General features: G+C 42.7%; 1 protein-coding gene across 8 annotated transcripts in view; it reads right to left on the bottom strand.

Moving 5' to 3' along the window:
• LOC110498653 (attractin) overlaps positions 1 to 14,083 on the bottom strand; it is a 258,850-nt gene that overhangs the window by 154,013 nt on the left and 90,754 nt on the right. For all 8 annotated transcript variants that reach the window (XM_036955432.1, XM_036955429.1, XM_036955430.1 and 5 more), the window contains exons 10-11: positions 13,132 to 13,286; positions 1,914 to 1,998 (exon numbers count right to left, since the gene is read on the bottom strand). In XM_036955432.1, coding sequence (XP_036811327.1) covers positions 1,914 to 1,998; positions 13,132 to 13,286 — 240 coding nt within the window. The remainder of the gene's footprint in view (positions 1 to 1,913; positions 1,999 to 13,131; positions 13,287 to 14,083) is intronic.

The raw sequence follows: 14,083 nt of genomic DNA, 5'->3' as shown, positions 1-14,083 counted from the left end.
AGGTCTGGACTTTGACTTGGCCATTCTAACACCTGGATATGTTTATTTTTGAACCATTCCATTGTAGATTTTATGTTTTGGATCATTGTCTTGTTGGAAGACAAATCTCCGTCCCAGTCTCAGGTCTTTTGCAGACTCCATCAGGTTTTCTTCCAGAATGGTCCTGTATTTGGCTCCATCCATCTTCCCATCAATTTTAACCATCTTCCCTGTCCCTGCTGAAGAAAAGCAGGCCCAAACCATGATGCTGCCACCACCATGTTTGACAGTGGGGATGGTGTGTTCAGGGTGATGAGCTGTGTTGCTTTTACGCCAAACATAACGTTTTGCATTGTTGCCAAAAAGTTCAATTTTGGTTTCATCTGACCAGAGCACCTTCTTCCACATGTTTGGTGTGTCTCCCAGGTGGCTTGTGGCAAACTTTAAACAACACTTTTTATGGATATCTTTAAGAAATGGCTTTCTTCTTGCCACTCTTCCATAAAGGCCAGATTTGTGCAATATACGACTGATTGTTGTCCTATGGACAGAGTCTCCCACCTCAGCTGTAGATCTCTGCAGTTCATCCGGAGTGATCATGGGCCTCTTGACTGCATCTCTGATCAGTCTTCTCCTTGTATGAGCTGAAAGTTTAGAGGGACGGCCAGGTCTTGGTAGATTTGCAGTGGTCTGATACTCCTTCCATTTCAATATTATCGCTTGCACAGTTCTCCTTGGGATGTTTAAAGCTTGGGAAATATTTTTGTATCCAAATCCGGCTTTAAACTTCTTCACAACAGTATCTCGGACCTGCCTGGTGTGTTCCTTGTTCTTCATGATGCTCTCTGCGCTTTTAACGGACCTCTGAGACTATCACAGTGCAGGTGCATTTATACGGAGACTTGATTACACACAGGTGGATTGTATTTATCATCATTAGTCATTTAGGTCAACATTGGATCATTCAGAGATCCTCACTGAACTTTTGGAGAGAGTTTGCTGCACTGAAAGTAAAGGGGCTGAATAATTTTGCACGCCCAATTTTTCAGTTTTTGATTTGTTAAAAAAGTTTTAAATATCCAATAAATGTCGTTCCACTTCATGATTGTGTCCCACTTGTTGTTGATTCTTCACAAAAAAATACAGTTTTATATCTTTATGTTTGAAGCCTGAAATGTGGCAAAAGGTCGCAAAGTTCAACGGGGCCGAATACTTTCGCAAGGCACTGTAGTTCCCATAGACATAGTTCCCATAGACATAGTTCCCATAGACATAGTTCCCATAGACATAGTTCCCATAGACATAGTTCCCATAGACATAGTTCCATAGACATAGTTCCATAGACATAGTTCCCATAGACATAGTTCCCATAGACATAGTTCCCATAGACATAGTTCCCATTGACATAGTTCCCATTGACATAGTTCCCTAGACATAGTTCCCTAGACATAGTTCCCATAGACATAGTTCCCATAGACATAATTCCCTAGACATAGTTCCCATAGACTTAGTTCCCATAGACTTAGTTCCCATAGACATAGTTCACATAGTTCCATAGACATAGTTCCATAGACATAGTTCCCATAGACATAGTTCCCTAGACATAGTTCCCATAGACATAGTTCCCATAGACATAGTTCCCATAGACATAGTTCCCATAGACATAGTTCCCATAGACATAGTTCCCATAGACATAGTTCCCTAGACATAGTTCCCATAGACATAGTTCCCATAGACTTAGTGTCTATGTTTCTACAACCGTACAGCAATTCAGATTCAATTCACGTTTAGATGGAGTATTTGTCGGTTTCGGCTTCCAGAGCCACTTCACCTCTAAAGAGAACATGTCAGGTCCTTGGACTATAAGGTGTGATGTTGGGCTCCAATAGTCGATTACTGGGCTAGGGACCCTGAAGCAGATGGTCTCTCTGTACCTGTCACTGTAGACGGCCGTGTGTCCGAACCGGTTGACATCATGGTGGAGGTCTGGTCTGGACAGCACTGACCACTCATCACATGCTGTTTAGAGAGAGAGAGAGAGACATGTTTATATTGACAAGTTTCTACATCCGCTTGTTGTTACATGATCTGACCAGCAATGTGTTACAGTTAGACATGGTTAGACTGGGTTAGGGTTAGACTGGTTAGGGTTAGACTGGTTATGGTTAGACTGGGTTAGGGTTAGACTGGGTTAGGGTTAGGATGGGTTAGGATGGGTTAGACTGCGTTAAGGTTCGACTGGGTTAGGGTTAAGATGGGTTAGGGCTAAGATGGGTTAGGGCTAGACTGGGTTAGGGCTAGGATGGGTTAGACTGCGTTAGGGTTCGACTGGGTTAGGGCTAAGATGGGTTAGGGCTAAGATGGGTTAGGGCTAAGATGGGTTAGGGCTAAGATGGGTTAGGGCTAAGATGGGTTTAAGATGGGTTAGGTTTAAGATGGGTTAGGGTTAATATGGGTAGGGTTAAGATGGGTAGGGTTAAGATGGGTTAGGGTTAGACTGGGTTAGGCTAGACTGTGTTAGGGTTAAGATGGGTAGGGTTAAGATGCGTTAGGGTTAAGACTCGGTTAGGGTTAAACTGGGTTAGGGTTAGACTGGGTTAGGGTTAGACTGGGTTAGGGTTAGACTGGGTTAGGGTTAAGATGGGTTAGGGTTAAGACGGGTTAGGGTTAAGACGGGTTAGGGTTAAGACGGGTTAGGGTTAAGATGGGTAGGGTTAGACTGGGTTAGGCTAGACTGGGTTAGGCTAGACTGCGTTAGGGTTAAGATGGGTAGGGTTAAGATGCGTTAGGGTTAAGATGCGTTAGGGTTAAGATGCGTTAGGGTTAGACTGGGTTAGGGTTAGACTGCGTTAGGGTTAGACTGCGTTAGGGTTAGACTGCGTTAGGGTTAGACTGCGTTAGGGTTAGACTGCGTTAGGGTTAAGATGCGTTAGGGTTAAGATGCGTTAGGGTTAAGATGCGTTAGGGTTAAGATGGGTTAGGGTTAAGATGGGTTAGGGTTAGACTGGGTTAGGGTTAGACTGGGTTAGGGTTAGACTGGGTTAGACTGCGTTAGGGTTAGACTGCGTTAGGGTTAGACTGCGTTAGGGTTAGACTGCGTTAGGGTTAAGATGCGTTAGGGTTAGACTGGGTTAGGGTTAAGATGCGTTAGGGTTAAGATGCGTTAGGGTTAAGATGCGTTAGGGTTAAGATGCGTTAGGGTTAAGATGCTTTAGGGTTAAGATGCGTTAGGGTTAAGATGCGTTAGGGTTAAGATGCGTTAGGGTTAAGATGCGTTAGGGTTAAGATGCGTTAGGGTTAAGATGCGTTAGGGTTAAGATGCGTTAGGGTTAAGATGCGTTAGGGTTAAGATGCGTTAGGGTTAAGATGCTTTAGGGTTAAGATGCGTTAGGGTTAAGATGCGTTAGGGTTAAGATGCGTTAGGGTTAAGATGCGTTAGGGTTAAGATGCGTTAGGGTTAAGATGCGTTAGGGTTAAGATGCGTTAGGGTTAAGATGCGTTAGGGTTAAGATGCGTTAGGGTTAAGATGCGTTAGGGTTAAGATGCGTTAGGGTTAAGATGCGTTAGGGTTAAGATGCGTTAGGGTTAAGATGCGTTAGGGTTAAGATGCGTTAGGGTTAAGATGCGTTAGGGTTAAGATGCGTTAGGGTTAAGATGCGTTAGGGTTAAGATGCGTTAGGGTTAAGATGCTTTAGGGTTAAGATGCGTTCGGGTTAGTAACAGACATCTCAACATCAACTGTTCAGAGGAGACTGTGTGAATCAGGCCTTCATGGTTGAATTGCTGCAAAGAAACCACTACTAAAGGACATCAATAATATGTTTCTTGGGCCAAGAAACACGAGCAATGGACATTAGATCAGTGGAAATCTGTCCTTTGGTCTGATGAGTCCAAATTTGAGATTTTGGGTTTGTGAGATGCAGAATACGTGATTGGATGACCTATGCATGTGTATTTCCCATGATGAAGCATGGAGGAGGAGGTGTTATAGTGTGGGGGTGCTTTGCTGGTGACACAATCTATGCTTTATTTAGAATTCAAGGCACACTTAACCAGCATGGCTAACACAGTATTCTGCAGCGATACGCCATCCCATCTGGTTTGGGCTTAGTGGGACTATCATTTGCTTTTCAACAGGACAATGACCCAACACACCTCCAGTCTGTATAAGGGCTATTTGACCAAGAAGGAGAGTGATGGAGTGCTGCATCAGATGACCTGGCCTCCACAATCATCCGACCTCAACCCAATTGAGATGGTTTGGGATGAGTTGGACGGCAGAGTGAAGGAGAAGATTAGACTGAAGATTAACCCCCTAATAGGTTAGACTGGAGCACTGTGGTCACAGTGTGCTCAGGAGGGTTTAACCCCCTAATAGGTTAGACTGGAGCACTGTGGGCACAATGTGTTCAGGAGTGTTTAACCCCCTAATAGGTTAGGAGTACTGTGGTCACAATGTATTCAGGAGGGTTTAACCCCCTAATAGGTTAGACTGGAGCACTGTGGTCACAGTGTGTTCAGGAGGGTTTAACCCCCTAATAGGTTAGACTGGAGCACTGTGGTCACAGTGTGCTCAGGAGGGTTTAACCCCCTAATAGGTTAGGAGCACTGTGGTCACAGTATGCTCAGGAGGGTTTAACCCCCCTAATAGGTTAGACTGGAGCACTGTGGGCACAATGTGTTCAGGAGGGTTTAACCCCCTAATAGGTTAGACTGGAGCACTGTGGTCACAGTGTGTTCAGGAGGGGTTAACCCCCTAATAGGTTAGACTGGAGCACTGTGGGCACAATGTGTACAGGAGGGTTTAACCCCCTAATAGGTTAGACTGGAGCACTGTGGGCACAGTGTGTTCAGGAGGGTTTAACCCCCCTAATAGGTTAGACTGGAGCACTGTGGGCACAATGTGTACAGGAGGGTTTAACCCCCTAATAGGTTAGACTGGAGCACTGTGGGCACAATGTGTTCAGGAGGGTTTAACCCCCTAATGGGTTAGACTGGAGCACTGTGGGCACAGTGTGTTCAGGAGGGGTTAACCCCCTAATAGGTTAGGAGCACTGTGGGCACAATGTGTACAGGAGGGTTTAACCCCCTAATAGGTTAGACTGGAGCACTGTGGGCACAGTGTGTTCAGGAGGGGTTAACCCCCTAATAGGTTAGGACCACTGTGGGCACAGTGTGTTCAGGAGGGGTTAACCCCCTAATAGGTTAGACTGGAGCACTGTGGGCACAATGTGTTCAGGAGGGTTTAACCCCCTAATGGGTTAGACTGGAGCACTGTGGGCACAATGTGTTCAGGAGGGGTTAACCCCCTAATAGGTTAGACTGGAGCACTGTGGGCACAGTGTGTTCAGGAGGGGTTAACCCCCTAATAGGTTAGGAGCACTGTGGGCACAATGTGTACAGGAGGGTTTAACCCCCTAATAGGTTAGACTGGAGCACTGTGGGCACAGTGTGTTCAGGAGGGGTTAACCCCCTAATAGGTTAGGAGCACTGTGGGCACAATGTATTCAGGAGGGTTTAACCCCCTAATAGGTTAGACTGGAGCACTGTGGGCACAGTGTGTTCAGGAGGGGTTAACCCCCTAATAGGTTAGATTAGGGGGTGGATTCTGTTTAAGTGTCTGTCGTCTAAATGGTATATGGAGATGTTGGCACATCCATGTACTAGTATAGAGAAGTAGTCCATGCCGAAGGACGAAGGCAGGAAGTGGGTACGGAGGAGAATAGGAGAGATCCGAGAATATCTGTGCTTAAAGATGAAACATGGTCAGTGGAATGTGGACGGTGATAGGTTTCCTGTTCTGGAGGAGAGCCTCAGGTTAGAAAAGCAAAGCGATATTGGAACGTTGTTTGAACACGAGTTGAGTGTATTGGCAGTAGCAATAAGGAGGTTGGTTTAGGCCCTGTTGGGGCGGGGAACCGTGACAGATTATGTGGAAGTAGGAAGACCACTGTGAATATTTATGGTTATGTGTGTTGTCAACAGCAGTGATATGTTGAAGTGTGTCACTGGTAGGAGACATTAGGTCGTATTCTCCATAATAAATCGGCAAACGCTTGTGATTTGGCTCAAATACAAGGTATCGGGTCCCGTGACCCAATTATAAGGCACCTATACCGTAACTACTCTCCGGGAAGTGAGTATCACGACCTGAAAAAGAGTTGAAATTGGCGTGAATTAGAGCCGTGGGTGAGGAGATCAACCCCTGGACCCCGTCAGACGACGGAATAACAACGACTGACGACCGGCTGACCCGTAAAGAGGAAGAGAAGTTCCATAAACACAGAGATGGGAGAGGAGCATTCAGCTCGAATATGATGGGAAAACATTGCAAACGGGATAAAATAGAGGATGGACATGGCATCACCTTCAGTAAAATAATCACACAGACATACATTCACACATCATACACATTTAAACCAGTCAGTCCATCATGTTACATACACTAACAACATAGAGGACCCTAATACATTCACTCACAACGACCACTGTGCCAACTGCAATTGATACACTAACAACACAGGGGACATGAATACATTCACTAACAACACAGAGGACCCTAATACGTTCACTAACAACACAGAGGACATTAAGACATACACTAACAACACAGAGGACATTAAGACATACACTAACAACACAGAGGACATTAATACATTCACTAACAACACAGAGGACATTAAGACATACACTAACAACACAGAGGACATTAATACATTCACTAACAACACAGAGGACATTAATACATTCACTAACAACACAGAGGACATTAAGACATACACTAACAACATAGAGGACATTAATACATACACTAACAACACAGAGGACATTAAGACATACACTAACAACACAGAGGACATGAACACATTCACTAACAACATAGAGGACATTAACACATTCACTAACACCACAGAGGACATTAACACATTCACTAACAACACAGAGGACATTAATACATTCACTAACGCCACAGAGGACATTAATACATTCACTAACAACACAGAGGACCCTAATACATTCACTAACAACACAGAGGACATTAAGACATACACTAACACCACAGAGGACATTAACACATTCACTAACAACACAGGGGACATCAATACATTCACTCACAACGACCACTGTGCCAACTGCACTAGATACACTAACAACACAGGGGACGTTAATATATTCACTAACAACACAGAGGACCCTAATACATTCACTAACAACACAGAGGACATCAATACATTCACTCACAACGACCACTGTGCCAACTGCACTAGATACACTAACAACACAGGGGACATTAATACATTCACTAACAACACAGAGGACATTAACACATTCACTAACAACACAGAGGACATCAATACATTCACTAACAACACAGAGGACATCAATACATTCACTAACAACATAGAGGACCCTAATACATTCACTCACAACGACCACTGTGCCAACTGCACTAGATACACTAACAACACAGGGGACATTAATACATTCACTAACAACAGAGGACATGAATACATTCACTAACAACACAGAGGACATTAACACATTCACTAACAACACAGGGGACATTAATACATTCACTAACAACACAGGGGACATTAATACATTCACTAACAACACAGAGGACATGAACACATTCACTAACAACACAGAGGACATGAACACATTCACTAACAACACAGAGGACATGAACACATTCACTAACAACACAGAGGACATTAATACATTCACTAACAACAGAGGACATTAATACATTCACTAACAACACAGAGGACATTAATACATTCACTCACAACGACCACTGTGCCAACTGCACTAGATACACTAACAACACAGGGGACATTAATACATTCACTAACAACAGAGGACATGAATACATTCACTAACACAGAGGACATCAATACATTCACTAACAACAGAGGACATGAACACATTCACTAACAACACAGAGGACATGAACACATTCACTAACAACACAGAGGACATGAACACATTCACTAACAACACAGAGGACATGAACACATTCACTAACAACACAGAGGACATGAACACATTCACTAACAACACAGAGGACATCAATACATTCACTAACAACAGAGGACATTAATACATTCACTAACAACACAGAGGACATGAACACATTCACTAACAACACAGAGGACATTAACACATTCACTAACAACACAGAGGACATGAACACATTCACTAACAACATAGAGGACATTAATACATTCACTAACAACACAGAGGACATTAACACATTCACTAACAACAGAGGACATTAATACATTCACTAACAACACAGAGGACATGAACACATTCACTAACAACACAGAGGACATTAACACATTCACTAACAACACAGAGGACATGAACACATTCACTAACAACACAGAGGACATTAATACATTCACTAACAACAGAGGACATTAATACATTCACTAACAACACAGAGGACATTAGTACATTCACTAACAACACAGAGGACATGAACACATTCACTAACAACACAGAGGACATTAACACATTCACCAACAACACAGAGGACATGAACACATTCACTAACAACACAGAGGACATTAATACATTCACTAACAACAGAGGACATTAATACATTCACTAACAACACAGAGGACATTAACACATTCACTAACAACACAGAGGACATTAACACATTCACTAACAACACAGAGGACATTAATACATTCACTAACAACACAGAGGACATTAATACATTCACTAACAACAGAGGACATTAATACATTCACTAACAACACAGAGAACATTAAGACATTCACTAACAACATAGAGGACATTAATACATACACTAACAACATAGAGGACATTAATACATTCACTAACAACAGAGGACATTAATACATTCACTAACAACACAGAGGACATTAAGACATTCACTAACAACATAGAGGACATTAATACATACACTAACAACATAGAGGACATTAATACATTCACTAACAACAGAGGACATTAATACATTCACTAACAACACAGAGGACATTAATACATTCACTAACACAGAGGACATTAATACATTCACTAACAACAGAGGACATTAATACATTCACTAACAACATAGAGGACATTAATACATTCACTCACAACGACCACTGTGCCAACTGCACTAGATACACTAACAACACAGAGGACATCAATACATTCACTAACAACACAGAGGACATTAATACATTCACTAACAACACAGAGGACATTAATACATTCACTAACAACATAGAGGACATCAATACATTCACTAACAACATAGAGGACATTAATACATTCACTCACAACGACCACTGTGCCAACTGCACTAGATACACTAACAACACAGGGGACATTAATACATTCACTAACCACACAGAGGACATGAATACATTCACTAACAACACAGAGGACATTAAGACATTTACTAACAACATAGAGGACCCAAATACATACACTAACAACATAGAGGACATTAATACATTCACTAACAACACAGAGGACATTAAGACATTCACTAACAACACAGAGGACATTAAGACATTCACTAACAACACAGAGGACATTAAGACATTCACTAACAACACAGAGGACATTAATACATTCACTAACACAGAGGACATCAATACATTCACTAACAACACAGAGGACATCAATACATTCACTAACAACACAGAGGACCCTAATACATTCACTCACAACGACCACTGTGCCAACTGCACTAGATACACTAACAACACAGGGGACATTAATACATTCACTAACAACACAGAGGACCCTAATACATTCACTAACAACACAGAGGACATCAATACATTCACTCACAACGACCACTGTGCCAACTGCACTAGATACACTAACAACACAGGGGACATTAATACATTCACTAACAACACAGAGGACATGAATACATTCACTAACAACACAGAGGACATTAATACATTCACTCACAACGACCACTGTGCCAACTGCACTAGATACACTAACAACACAGGGGACATTAATACATTCACTAACAACACAGAGGACATCAATACATTCACTCACAACGACCACTGTGCCAACTGCACTAGATACACTAACAACACAGAGGACATTAACACATTCACTAACAACACAGAGGACATTAATACATTCACTAACACAGAGGACATCAATACATTCACTAACAACACAGAGGACATTAACACATTCACTAACAACACAGCGGACATTAACACATTCACTAACAACACAGAGGACATGAATACATTCACTAACAACACAGAGGACATTAACACATTCACTAACAACACAGCGGACATCAACACATTCACTAACAACACAGAGGACATGAATACATTCACTAACAACACAGAGGACATTAACACATTCACTAACACAGAGGACATTAATACATTCACTAACAACACAGAGGACATTAACACATTCACTAACAACACAGAGGACATTAACACATTCACTAACACAGAGGACATTAACACATTCACTAACAACACAGAGGACATTAACACATTCACTGACAACACAGAGGACATTAATACATTCACTGACAACACAGAGGACATTAACACATTCACTAACAACACAGAGGACATTAACACATTCACTAACAACACAGAGGACATCAATACATTCACTAACAACACAGAGGACCCTAATACATTCACTCACAACGACCACTGTGCCAACTGCACTAGATACACTAACAACACAGGGGACATTAATACATTCACTAACAACACAGAGGACATGAATACATTCACTAACAACACAGAGGACATTAACACATTCACTAACACAGAGGACATTAACACATTCACTAACACAGAGGACATGAATACATTCACTAACAACACAGAGGACATGAATACATTCACTAACAACACAGAGGACATGAATACATTCACTAACAACAGAGGACATTAACACATTCACTAACACAGAGGACATTAACACATTCACTAACAACACAGAGGACATTAACACATTCACTAACAACACAGAGGACATTAATACATTCACTAACAACACAGAGGACATTAAGACATTCACTAACACAGAGGACATTAACACATTCACTAACACAGAGGACATCAATACATTCACTAACAACACAGAGGACATTAACACATTCACTAACAACACAGAGGACATTAATACATTCACTAACAACACAGAGGACATTAACACATTCACTAACACAGAGGACCCTAACACATTCACTAACACCACAGAGGACATTAACACATTCACTAACACAGAGGACATTAACACATTCACTAACAACACAGAGGACATTAACACATTCACTAACAACACAGAGGACATTAATACATTCACTAACAACACAGAGGACATGAATACATTCACTAACAACACAGAGGACATTAATACATTCACTAACAACACAGAGGACATTAACACATTCACTAACAACACAGAGGACATTAATACATTCACTAACAACACAGAGGACATTAATACATTCACTAACAACACAGAGGACATTAATACATTCACTAACAACGACCACTGTCCCAACTGGACTAGATAGATAAGTACATATACTGATATAATGTACTTCTCATCCAACACCACAAGGAACAAATTAATGTTTGAACAAGTTCTTCTTGACCATGGGCATCACTGGCCCCGTCTGGCTAACATCACTGGCCCAGTCTGGCTGCCACCAGCCCACCAATGTCCCCTGCAGATTTTCAGGTATTCTCTGACAGGTAGACAATATTGTCACTATGAATGGTGGATAGAGCAACACTGAAGCATGCATGAGAGCACCAGCTGTTCCGGACGACTTAAAACCTGGACCTTTAAACCTGGACAAAAATAACACCTACGTGAGAATGCTGTTCATTGACTACAGCTCAGCGTTCAACACCATAGTGCCCTCCAAGCTCATCACAAAGCTAAAGACCCTGGGACTAAACACCTCCCTTTTCAACTGGATACTGGACTTTGACGGGCCGCCCCCAGGTGGTGAGGGTAGGTGCGTGCTTAGTCCTCTCCTGTACTCCCTGTTCACCCACGACTGCATGGCCAGGCACAACTCCAACACCATCATTAAGTTTGCAGACAACAACGGTGGTAGGCCTGATCACCAACAGAGATGAAACAGCCTATAAGGAAGAAGTCAGAGACCTGGCCAACTTCTCCCCAAACGTGATCAAGAAAAAATTTGATGATCATGGACTACAGGAAAAAGAGAGCCGAGCATGCTCCCATTCTCATCAACTGTAGACCTGGAGTAGGTCGACAACATCAAGATCCTTGGTGTCCACATCAGCAACAAACTATCATGGTCCAAACACACCAAGACAGTCGTAAAGAGGACACGACAATGCATATTCCCCCTCAGGAGATGGAAAAGATTTGTGGCATGGGTCCTCAGATCCTCTAACAGTTCTACAGCTGCACCGTCGAGAGCATTGCATCACCGCCTGATATGGCAACTGCTCGGGCATCCGACCGCAAGGGTAGTGGGTAGAGCCCAGAACATCACCGGGGCCAAGCTTCCTGCCATCCAAGACCTCTATACCAGGCGGTGTCAGAGGAAAGCCCTGAACATCCCTGGTGCCAAGCTTCCTGCCATCCAGGACCTCTATACCAGGCGGTGTCAGAGGAAAGCCCTGAACATCCCTGGTGCCAAGCTTCCTGCCATCCAGGACCGATATACCAGGGTCAGAGGAAGGCCCTTTACATTTCTAAAGGCAGTTACCCAAGTCCTAGAATGTTCTCTTTGCTACCGCAGGGCAAGCGGTACAGGAGTGCCAAGTCTAAGTCCAATTTGTTTTATTTGATTTCAGGACAAGAGATCAGTCTCTGCTGTTGTTTTAAAGAACTAACAAGTCATTTCCCCACGCAGGATGATTAGAATGGAGGACAAGAGATCAGTCTATGCTGTTGTTTTAATGAACTAACACACTTTAGAATGATATGTATGTGGTGTTTTTGAGAGGTTATTAATGGCCAAATAATCTGTCACTGCCCAGGATGTAGGCCATTAAGTCTGTGCTGTTATGACTGTGTGCGTTATGAGGCTGTCACGCCCCCTGGTTGTATGTCTGTGGCGTGATCATCTTGTAATGAAGGATTTATGAGTGGTTATAACAGGTTAAGGTTAGTGTCACGTACCCAGGTCATAGGCCATGAAGTCCGAGGAGAAGCACTTGGCGCCGTGGCTCATGGAAGTGTCGTTGTGCGTGTTTCCTCCAAACACCAGCATGGTTCCGCTAACGATGACCGCCGTGTGGAGGTACCGGAAGAACCCGCTGTCCTTTAGAACTGTCCTGGAAACACACAGAACCATTGAGAACATCAGCAGGAGAACAGATACAATGTGTTCCTCAAATGGTCCCCTATTCCCTATGGGCCCTGGACAAACCTAGTGCACTATATAAAGAATAGAACACCCTATTGGGCCCTGGACAAACCTAGTGCACTATATAAAGAATAGAACACCCTATTGGGCCCTGGACAAACCTAGTGCACTATATAAAGAATTGGACACACATATGGGCGGCTGGTAGCCTAGTGGTCAGAGCGTTGGGCCATTAACCAAAAGGTTGCTAGATCGAATCCCTGAGCTGACAAGGTAAAAAATCTGTCGTTCTGCCACTGAACAAGGCAGTTAACCCACTGTTCCTTGGTAGGCCGTCATTGTAAATAAGAATTAGTTCTTAAATGACTTGCCTAGTTAAATAAAAAAACGGTAAAATAAAAAATAAAATATACCATCTCAACACCACCAGGTACATTCATTGACAGTAATACAGTATCTACACAGAGGGAACGCATGAAAACTGTGGTTACTACAGTGTAGGTAATGTGTTAAACACTTACTATAGAAAGCAGACCCATATGGAGATTAGAGCCAGAACCATATGAGATTAGAGCCAGACCCATATGAGATTTTTGGATCCGATACCGATCACGATTTGCCAATATTTTTATTACAGGTGGAACAACAAATGTAAATGTTTTCTGTAGGGATTGAAACTCAACTCTGACTGGTGGGTTATATGTCCAGTTTTACCGTAGAGCGTGCCAGGCAAGACTGGTTTTAGTAAAGAGTGCCCTCTTCAGG

This window comes from Oncorhynchus mykiss, chromosome 19, assembly GCF_013265735.2.
Source record: "Oncorhynchus mykiss isolate Arlee chromosome 19, USDA_OmykA_1.1, whole genome shotgun sequence".
Lineage (NCBI taxonomy): Eukaryota > Metazoa > Chordata > Actinopteri > Salmoniformes > Salmonidae > Oncorhynchus > Oncorhynchus mykiss.
The sequence above is the reverse complement of the archived record's forward strand: the minus strand, read 5'-3'. Positions and strand labels throughout refer to the sequence as shown.